This window comes from Pundamilia nyererei, unplaced genomic scaffold (assembly GCF_000239375.1).
Source record: "Pundamilia nyererei isolate P.nyererei 1_Seehausen unplaced genomic scaffold, PunNye1.0 scaffold00033, whole genome shotgun sequence".
In the NCBI taxonomy this organism is placed as follows: Eukaryota; Metazoa; Chordata; class Actinopteri; order Cichliformes; family Cichlidae; genus Pundamilia; species Pundamilia nyererei.
In genome coordinates, this window is record NW_005187434.1 from 626,611 (window position 1) to 637,390 (window position 10,780).

Below are 10,780 nucleotides of genomic sequence, written 5' to 3' on the forward strand. Positions count from 1 at the left end.
CCGTGGGTGTAGGGGTAGCTCGCAATAGTTCCAAGACTGCATTTTGTCCGTGTTGTTGATAATACACCAACGCACGCACAAACACACAAACACCAACAAATGCACCCAAGGTAAACTCAAAAGGCACAAACAACAAAAAGCACCCTGTTGTGGTCAGTAATTACTCTATATCTTTGCAAACAATGATGATATCAAGTGTTAGTTTCCACTGTAATATAATATAGACTAAATATAGTCACATAGTGTGGGCATGTTGGCTGACGTCAGCTTCATTCAGTAGAACCACTCAATGTTTTAAGCTTGAATAACCTTGAACAGTACAGTGTGTTAAAGCCTTCCTGAAACATGAATGAAGGAAACAGAAGCGGTTATGATGTAAACAGCACCGCCCAAAACAACTTTGAAATCCATTTATTAAAAAAGAGCATATCGCAACTTGATCTTTTTTGGTCTTGTCAAACTGCAAAAATCTTCTAAAGCCCGTATGATGCTTAAAAATATGCAAATAGTTATAACGGTTTGCTTCAGTCATAAAATCTAGTCCCAAATCTTATTTGGATTTTCATGTAGCCTGCATGTTTAATCAGTGAAAATGCTGATATGCCACGGTCAGGAGGAGCACAAAGAGGTGTTGGATCTGCTAAAATGCAGACTTTTTTTAAAATTGTTTTGAGTCACAAAAAAAGAGAAAGAAAAGGCTTTGTTTCAGTGCTGAAACAGTTCTGCATCTAAGCCCTGTGACGAGCACCTGACCATTCTTCCCACCTGCATGACCTTGTCCGTCTCCACCTTGTCCCCCGATTGGAGCTACCCACCCTCTCCCTGCCATGTATGCAAACAAGTCGGGATCTCGTTTGGAAGGAAGTGGAATGTTTTTCCAGGGAAGTTTGGAATTAGTCGACCATTGCGAGATTTTCATTCCATTTCTCAGCAGCTGCTTTCCAAAGGAAGTCCCAATTCTTTCTTGCGTAAGTAAGCCAGCACCAGTGTGGATTAATGAGCTTTAGCTCATGCAGAAAAAGCAAACCGGGATCTGTTTCCAACAACTGCAGTACAGAATGTCCATGACTGAATGGCAGGAGGGTTTGAGAGGAAAGACTTTCTTCTCCCGCTGCACAAACAGTTTTGTGGTGAATTATAGTATTTATCTTTTCACTGCTTGGAAGCCTTTACTGAGCAGTGAAATCTGATCTTCCAGTGTTTGTCTATTTTTGTCTATATAGCCATGTCACAGATTTGGCTTGTCACTCAACCTGTTGCAAAGCTCCTGTGGATGCCAGTGTTAAATGTGGAGGTGCGAACATCATTAGTGCAGATATCATCTTCATCTCCTGAGGTGACCAGTAGCTATGGTGTAGGTGTACCCTTGAGCCAGTTCATGGCCCCTTATCGCACATTGTGTCTTTTATCTAGAAGTACACGAGTGTGCGACAGGGAGAGATGGACATTTCTTTTCCATGCAGGAGATCCCCAGGAAACTTCCTGTATTTTCATAACCCGGATGAGAAGCCGTTGATAAAAAGAGTGTGTGGGCGCCAGCAGGGAAGGTGACATTAGCGACAACTCAGAGGAAGAGGAAGTCAATCAGCAGAGCGAGAGAGAGAGGACAATAGTGTGGCATGAGAGGAAAGCCAAGCAGGGAAAGCAGGAGTAAAAACACACACACGCACGTTGTTTCTGTCAGCAGGTCATGACGGAGTGCAGGACTGCACAAGCATGCATCTGTCCTCACTTAGGGATGGCATGTGCCTGCTCATTAAAGTGCATTTGCATGTGTGTGTGCACTCACGTGTAGGAGTGTGTGTGTGTGGGATCAAAGGGCTGTCTTATTTGCACCTGGTAGGACCATGCAGCAGTGACTCAGCAATGACGAGTGGTTGTGGCTGTTCCCTGTCACACAGCTCAAAGTTGTGTTAACCTTTAAGACAAAAGGCTGTGACGCGTGTGGGCCTCTGCTAATCCGGTGAGGAAAACCATCTGAATGTCATGTATTCTTCCAGCAGCTATTGAAATCAGATTTAACACGTGCGGTTTAGGTCTCTCAGGAAACCATTCAGCAAGTCTAATCGAATTGTAGGGGAAATTTTGGTCACCGGGAGTTATCCAGCAATCAATTGCTAGAACAAAAGTAAGAAAACTCAAATTATAAATGCTGTAATTTTAACTGGCAATTTTCATGCAGACTGCAATTTAATTGGATGATGAAATCATCCACCTATCCAACTATTTTTCTTCATCCATCCAGCTGCTTATCCAGTTCACGGTCATGGGGTTCGGGGGGAGGAGGACTTGGGCATGTCACCAGTTTATGGTAGGGCTTTATATAATTATATTATTGAAAAATATTCACAGCTTAATGTGATTCTGACTTTAACTTCTCTTTAACTTCTTTGTTCATCACTTTCCTAAAGTCCCAGTGTGCCTGACATGTCCTCAGTTTTTTTGAAAATATCCAATGGCCATGAATTCAATGTTCAGCCACTACAAAGCAAAGAGGAATGAATGCATCGCTCGGGTACCCGTTGTCCTAGAATTTTTTATTTCAGTTTACTGACCTTGTCAGAGCATATTTCTCTGAAATAGCTTTGTTTTTCTTGTTGCTGCATCGGTGCATTTATTTAAAGGAGGCCATCTTTCACACAAACATGGATGAAATGAGAGATAGGTCAATAAGCTAGCTGTGCTGAAGGTCACTACAATGGGAGTGTGTCATAGTTCAGTATTTAAACCCTGCAAAACAAGATGGATTGCCATGAAATTTTCTTTTGACATTTATGATCCCCTGACAAATTATTTGAATGTCTTTAGTAATCCTCTCAATTTACCTCTAGCTCCAGCATTTGCCAAGAGAAACCACTCTGGTGGGAATGTTGTCAGAGATTCATCGATCATTTAGTTAAAATTTAAGTTCATCCATTACTTTGGTTTCTGACACATTATTTATTTGTTATTTATTTGTAACTTTATTTGCAAATAAAATGCTTTCTCATGTGATTCAGCTGTATTTTATGTTTAGCGTTATAGGCTAAATGTTAGCATGCTAACATGCTAAGTTAAAACTGATATGTTCACATGACATCTGCAAATCACAGTAAGCATGTAAACGTCTACGGGAAATCTACGTCCAAACGTAAAACGTAACCAGAAACTCCTCTTAACTCTACACCGCAACCTTCCACGCCATTCGGTTGCTGTAGGCTACATCAACCCGACATGCAGTTTTATTTCTCTAGAAGGGAATGTCAAGTTACGTAGAAGGTTACGGCAAAGGGTTAAAAGGAGTTGTAAGTTATGGATTAACTTACAACTTACGGATGTGGATTTCCCAATGAAGCATAATTCAGGCATAAAACAGATGATCTAACACTTAACTGCAATCTACATTCTGTATAGCTACATTCTTGTCCAGATTACACTTCCCAACTCCCACGCCTGGCAGGATGGAGCATAAAGGTGAGACAGTCCTCCTTCCAAGAAAATACTGCAGGAAGCAGTGTATCCATCACTGGTGGAGAAAATTTACAGGTTTTTCAGTGGAAGAGTTCAGGTTGCAAATGTGATGAGTGCTTTCCTTTTAAGTCAATGATGTCATCTGGATTGGATCATCAAATTGGGCAACAACTGTAATTTTACACCTGAAAAGCAGCCTTTCAAGATGACTGTGAACACGACAGCTCCTCTCTCTTTTTTAAAATCTTTTTTCATGTGGGCATGCTGCTCTAGTCTAGTCTGTGGGGAGGAAGAGATAAAGTTGTTGTTCAGTGACTACATCAAAAGCCTTTAACCTGCTCTTACAGACCGCACAAGTAGTTTTACAAATTATGTGAAAGACAGGCGAGGTGAAACATGAGTTTGATGTTTTATTTAACTGTGACTGGTAAGCATGAAAGTGCATTGGAAACCCACAACAGAGTGACTGTGTGCTGCGTTTGGTTTACGAAAAACCTTCACAGGTACTGTAGGAAAGATGATTCACCAGTCAGAGAGCTGTTAGGACCACGGTATTTGAAGAACCCCGTACCCCTGGGGTAAACTGCATCATCTTTTTTCACATGTTTACTCAGACCACCCAAATGCTATCCAACTAGACTGCAAATTAGGATTCCTGATTCCCACCCTCAAACTAAAAGTGTTGCCTAACTTTCTTTAGAAAGAGGACACAGGGATAAACAAAAGTACATTTCAAACTGGCGGTGATGACAGCCTGTTATTAGGGTACTCAGAGCCATGGTTGGATTAACCACCTTGGAGGCCTTGGGATAAAGATTTCTTGTTGGGCCCTTGTTGACCTCTGCTGTACACTGTTACAAACTGTTACAAAGCTGCACTATACAAGAAGCAATTTACAGCACCGTCTCAACCAGAGACCATAGAACTGTGGGGGAGAGATATTTGAATGAAGTAACTTCCACCTGCACGGCATTGTTACTTCTGTAAATAGTTAACTTAGCTAACAGAGCAGCAGAGCGTGTCTGTTACGTGACCAAGTGCATCCATGCTTGGAGGGCTGATTAGAGCAGAGCATTAAATGAACTGACTGGGTTGGGGGACAACCAGGCTTTGGTTACCTAGGCAACCACAGCCTTGAACGTTGGCTTAGTAACCAACTAGCTTCAAAGCAATGTGCAACAAGCAAATCGCTCCTTGTGCATTAGCTTAAGAAAACTGAAAGTCTGACAGAAAACCTTTCCCCATTAGGAACACTAATTGCTGTTTCCCATTAATTGGATGCCGGAGGTTAGTTACATTGGTAATGTTAAACACATTCTAAACCTATAACTTTTAACCAAACGGTGACTAATTAGTAACTTTGCATGTACTTTTGGGATGATGATTTAGCATTGGAAACACACAACAGATTGGCAGTTGATGTTTTCATGAAGTTTTGTAATGCTTTAATGTGCGCCGTGTTGTGTGTGACAGAGAAACCGATGATAAGGACAGTTGTAACATTGCAACATGAGTCTAATGCGACTAAATTTAACAATAGCTTGCTGGAAACCCTGCTGAAAGTATATTACTATTAAGATCTGTATGTACAGATTTACAGCTGTCAGCATACAACTCCTATCAAGTTGATTACTAACAGCGAGTCCTTTGTGCAAAAATGATTGCATTGCAGAGTGCTTGTGACTGTACCTTCCTTCACCAATCAAAATCAGGTTGGGACTGCCTTTAAGATGTCCACACTGTCAACAATGGTGAAGGAGAAAACTTTAAAGAAGACAGTTTCTGTAACCTAGCAACAATAAGCATTTGAGAGAGGTGCTTAAAGCCTTGTGTGATTCCAGCACACACAAAAAAGCTACGTGTGGACAAAAAAAACCTTCTAGAAGCAAGTCTTGCAGCGTGACAGTCATCTTCTGTAGCTCGTAATCTGTGCTTATAACCCTTTTTTCATATGCGATTTTTGTACAGTGTTCCTAGTCCATCTAAAGGTTCAATCTATGTTATGCTGAGAAATGGAAGACACCCTATTTATTCTGTCATTTATTTTCATAATTGACACATATATTTCATCAGACTTTAATTTCAATTCAGTTTTTCAATTCAACTTTACTTAAATAGTGCCAAACAACAACAGAAGTTGTCTTAAGGTGCTTTATTTTGTAAGGTAGATACCCTAGAATAAAACAGAGTAACCCCAACTGTCAAACAAGGAGGCAAGCAAGCACTTGGGGCCAGCAGAAAGGAAAAATTCCCTATTAACACCTGCCGTGACTGGTTGGGGTGTGAAGGGAGGAAAACGGGACAAAAAGCATAAACTGTGGAAGAAAGATTAAATATTAATAATAAGTAATGATTAAATGCAAAGTGAAGACAAAACACTCAGCATTCAGTGTCAGCCAATCTAGTCTAACTATAAGTTCTATCAAAAACGGAAAGTTTTAAACTTAGTCTTAAAAGTAGAGACAGTGTCTGTCTCCCAAATCCAAACTGGGAGCTGGTTTCACAGAAGAGCAGCCTGAAAGCCTCCCATTCTACTTTTTAATACTCTAGGAACCACAGGTAAGGCAGCAGTATGAGAGCAAAGTGCTCTCTTGGGGTGATACGGTACTAGGAAATCTTTAAAATAAGATGAGGCCTGAATATTTAAGACCTTGTATGAGAGGAGTAATTTCAGTGGGAACCAGCATATAGAAGCTAATATGGGAGAAAATATGCTTTCAGACAGTCAATCTCAGTACAAATGAAAAATGAATTTTAAAAAAGAGTCTTATATTGTGGCTATGGCTTGTTGGACAGCCATGTGGCATTAGCCTTTCCCAGTGTGTCCCAAGTTAAAGTAGGTAATAAAAGTAGCACTGGGTCACCTTTCCTTGAGAGAATTTGGCCTGTTCTCATTATTGATCTTACTTATGTGACACTTTACTCTGTTTGTAATTTCCATAAGCAGTTTACCAAAACCAGAAATAACCAAACATGTAAGTACTTAAAATTATTTTCTTCACTTAGACCTCTTAGCCCGAGGAGGATGGTGTTTAGACGTGAAAATTGGTTACAAATTTTCAATTATTCTACACAGACCAACATGATATGTAGTTGACCTTGCTTCGGGTGCCCCTGGGGTTCTCAGACTCTCTTTGCCCAGTTCATAAAATAGCTTTGAAAAGAGTTCAAATTCAGGGTGTTTCCCATCAGTAAATGATGAAGATGTCTCTGAACTCTGGGTGTGTGTAAATAGATGTTTGACAAAGATAATGAAGTCAAGATGAGTGGAAAGTTGAAACCCAACACCAAGTCACCTACTGTGCTGTATGTGTAGCCCATAATTCCAGACTACACCCGTCATGTGCACGCCAAAGACAATCAGTCCCTCCCTGCTGCCATCGAGGCTGCTCCCTCACAGGGTGAGAAAAGGTCCTGGCTTTGCTTGGCTTGAGGTAAGCAGCAGCATCATAAATTCAATTTTGAAATAACAGAATCCAGGATATCCCGTGGTTAACCACCAAGGCACAGATATCCGATTCTCTAACCAAAAGGACAACCCTTGTCTGTTATCCTGTCAGATAGCTGGAATATGGATGTCTTAGGAGATTTCTCAAAAAACAGAGACTCCTGATGCGTGCGGCAGTGAAGAAATGTCACATATTTAACAATCACGACTAAACTTTTGCAGCCGATGTGAACCTTTAAGGCAAAACTTGACACCTTTCACCCTATTATTTACATAATACATGTCACAACCTTGTTAGTACAGGTGTGTTCATGCACATGTGTCATTCCTATACTGAAACCAGCTGTGTGATGCAAGGTGAAACTATAGCGGCCATAGAGGCCCAGCCCCGACTACACAATGAAGACATCCTTAGAGATGGCCTGTGTTTACTGTAGGGTTGTCAGGGAGTCCTCCACCTACATGGCAATAAGGAAAGACATTATTTACTTTGGCTGGACAATGATGGCTCTAATCAGATCCCCATGATGTGAATACACTGTTCGGCCTATCACCACCCATTTCCAGTTTCTGTTCACCTTTCACCTCCTCGCCTAAGACCTCCCTGTCATCTTATAGAAACATTCTCTATGGCTGCCTGAGTGCCTCGGTTTAAGTACAAAACCCACAAATGACACCCAGCTTAATTTGAAATTTGTAGGTATTTGCTCTGAATTTGTCAGAGTAAACTGAAATTAAAATTGCTGTCTCCATATGCACAGACACATATCTCTCACGCTAAAACCTTTCACAGGCCGCGTGTGTAATTGTGTTCTCTCCATTTGCCTCTTCTATTGTCATTCCCGCTCACCAGCATGTGAAAAGAGTTCAAGATAAAGTAGGTCACTCAGGTTGGGGAAACTGTCATGTCTAATTGCCACACCATCTCTCTTATCTGATCTGGCGAGGCTGTTATTGTAATGAAATACCAGTGGAGATGAGCCAGGAAAGGAGAAGATTACACAGCATGAGCCATTCATGGCACAATCCATCCCTTCATTGCCCTGGGTTTTCCACACAGTGGGTTCAGGAAGTATGGTGGGGCATGTGAGGGCTGGATGTGGGCTGGAGGAAGAAGGCAGGATAGCTGAGGTAACCACTCTGATAAGTCGATGCGTCTCTACTCTGCTTTGTGTTCTGACATGACAACCCTGTTCTGAATCAGCGCCATGAAGTTAAGACACAACAAAGGACGATTATTTTCTGAGATGGAAGAGTCAGATTCCATCCTGGTACTTTAATGAGTGGATGTGAATTTCAATACATCATCACAAGACTGCAATTAATGAATAACACATTATTATCATCATGGGGTCAGTTTTGCTTGTCAAGGCCAAATCAGGCTTGCTTCTCTCATAGGCTGCCCACTCTGGTAGCTCATCGTAATGCTGCCCTTTAGTGCCCTACCATGGTTTCACACGGTACTGCAGTACTTTATTTTCCCTGATTATTTTACTTAAAAGCAGAAAGTCAGTTGTTTTTACTTCCATACCAGCGGTGGATGATTTAAGATAATCTTCAGGCTGGAGAAACCAAGAAATCTTTGTGATTTGAAAAATACACTTGATCTTGGTTTCTCAGTCTCATTTACCAAAATTACAGGAGTGTTAGTACTGATTTCAACTGTTTAATGTTTAAATGTCATCAAAATATTTGGATCTTGAAATGATGCTCTTTTTTTCACATTCCAGTTCAGATTAAAGAAGCGATTAGTGGTTGCGTGTAATGGAAAGCAACAGTAGTGGTTTAAATCATGGTTTGGATCGATTGACGGGTATCACTCGTGTCTATTAGGCTGAGGTTTGTTTACAGACCCGCCAAAGCTACATGGAAGACAATCAAAAGAGGCCCCTCGCTTTCATTCTGCCAAAAGCTATCCTTTTAAAGACAAGTGAAATAGTGCGGAAAGTCATCAGAGTTGATTTTTTCTGGTGGTTTTATTTGATTTGCATGACTCGCGGTTCCTCTGTGATGACAGTTCAGCTGTGATGTTTTATTTCTCTGCTCGCCTCGGGCAGCAATGTATCTTTTGTTTGATCCCTCACAGTTTTTAGGAAAGACATTATGCTTGAGCCACCGGTGCCCCTCTCCTCAAGTGCTGTGGGTGCTCTGCTGATCATCTCGCCATCTGAGTTGTGGTTTTGGTCACGCAGTTGTCGAGCACGGGCAGCAGGTACTGTGATAAAGCGGCTGACGACATTGATGTGGTAGCTGCGCAAAGCCAGCAGCTTTTTAACACAGAGATCGAAGACATTGTTGAGGTCCTTGCGATCTTGCTGCTGGACAAAACTCCTCAGGGACGGCTGCAAGGAGATGTCGTTGATCAGTTTCTTGTGAAGGGGTGGCATGTAGTCCCTCATGTAGATTAGAAAGGAAGCTGGGGAAAAACAAAAGCAGTGAATTCTTTACATTCATCTCTGGCACAGTTGGGATCATGTTATTGACAATTCGTCAGCCTTTTTACCACTTTTTGGTTCATGTTTGACTCCCAGAAGCTCGTCAAAACAGTGCAGCAGACTGCTTTGTGCAGCACTCCCTCCTGAATACCTCATCGGCGCTGTCTGGACCCCTTCATAAACCAGCCCCTTTGGCATACACGGGTTGTCTTTCCATCTAAGTATGATTATGTGACACGGGCATGCACATAGGTCTCAAAAACATGTTTCACTTTGCAACTATGTGAATCGAGAGAAAACAGCAATAGATTTCTATACCCAGACAGGTAGATCCTCATAATGCCATAGAAGACTGAAGGGTCCACATGCACTTAGGGAAGAAAAGAAAACAGTTGTTAATGGGATTCATTTTACAATAATCACGAAAAAAAAGAAAAGAAAAAGGCAAGAATTGAATCATTTGCAATCATTAAAAAACGTTTTTCTTTCTTTATCAATGAACCGATCCCAGCTGGCTTTGGGCAAGAGGCGGGGTCATACATTTCAAGACAGCACAGGTAAACGTTTCAGTCATTTACAAATAACTCTCAATTTAAATTTAAAAAGATTCAGGGAAGGGAGTTTTCTACCCGTGTTAAACATCATTTAAAGCTCTGAGAAGTCTTTGTATGCTGAAAGCAAACAACAAACAGCTGTGATCTTTGGACCCTCAGCTGCCACTGCATTGCAAACTATGCTAAATTATTTAACTGCATAGGGATAAAAACACTTTTTGAAACACAGTTAACACCTCAACCAAAAAAAAAACATACATACTGTTTAAACAAGATAGAGAACATCATTTCAGCAATCATACCGCATCATATTCCATACATATTAGAAAAGCAAGACCAAAGTTAAACAAGTCCATGTCCTGAACTAACCCTAACCCTGTCTACAGCATAATGTTTTGGGAGACCTGGGTCGTTGACCCAGAGTTTTGAGTTTTCATTATTATTGAACTTTGATTTTGCCATTATTTATCATTTCTAGTCTTTTGGTGTCTTTGTTAGAGTTCTCTGTCTTATGGTTTATGTTTCTGTGTTCTATAGTTGCTCTGTCTCCCCTGTCAGCTGTATCCCCTTGTCAAGTCCGTGTCTCTGTGTTATGTTTCCTGTTTTACTATGAAAGTCCGTGTCTCATATTAATGTATCTGGTTTTGCTTCCCTTGTCTCGTTAGCCCTGATTTGTCCCAGCTGTGTTTCTCTCCTGTCTCTCATTCACTGATTGCTCCCTCTGTGTATTTAAGCCCTGTGTTTTCCTCTGTGTTGTGATCTACTGTCTACCATGCTGTGTGGTTTGCCTGTCAACTGGTTCATGTTCTTAGTTCATGTTCTTAGTTCATGTTCTTAGTTCATGTTCTTAGTTCATGTTCTTAGTTCATGTTCTTAGTTCATGTTCTTAGTTC

The 10,780-nt window shown here is 41.1% G+C and overlaps 1 protein-coding gene across 1 annotated transcript in view; it reads right to left on the minus strand.

Annotated features, from left to right (window-relative positions):
* Nucleotides 1–8,916: 8,916 nt before the first annotated feature.
* The window catches only part of ido1 (indoleamine 2,3-dioxygenase 1), a 4,012-nt gene continuing 2,148 nt past the window's right edge, over nucleotides 8,917–10,780 (minus strand). Inside the window, exons 7-9 of the mRNA XM_005729611.1 lie at nucleotides 9,652–9,703; nucleotides 9,402–9,550; nucleotides 8,917–9,314 (exon numbers count right to left, since the gene is read on the minus strand). Of these exons, the coding sequence (XP_005729668.1) occupies nucleotides 8,917–9,314; nucleotides 9,402–9,550; nucleotides 9,652–9,703 (599 nt within the window). The remainder of the gene's footprint in view (nucleotides 9,315–9,401; nucleotides 9,551–9,651; nucleotides 9,704–10,780) is intronic.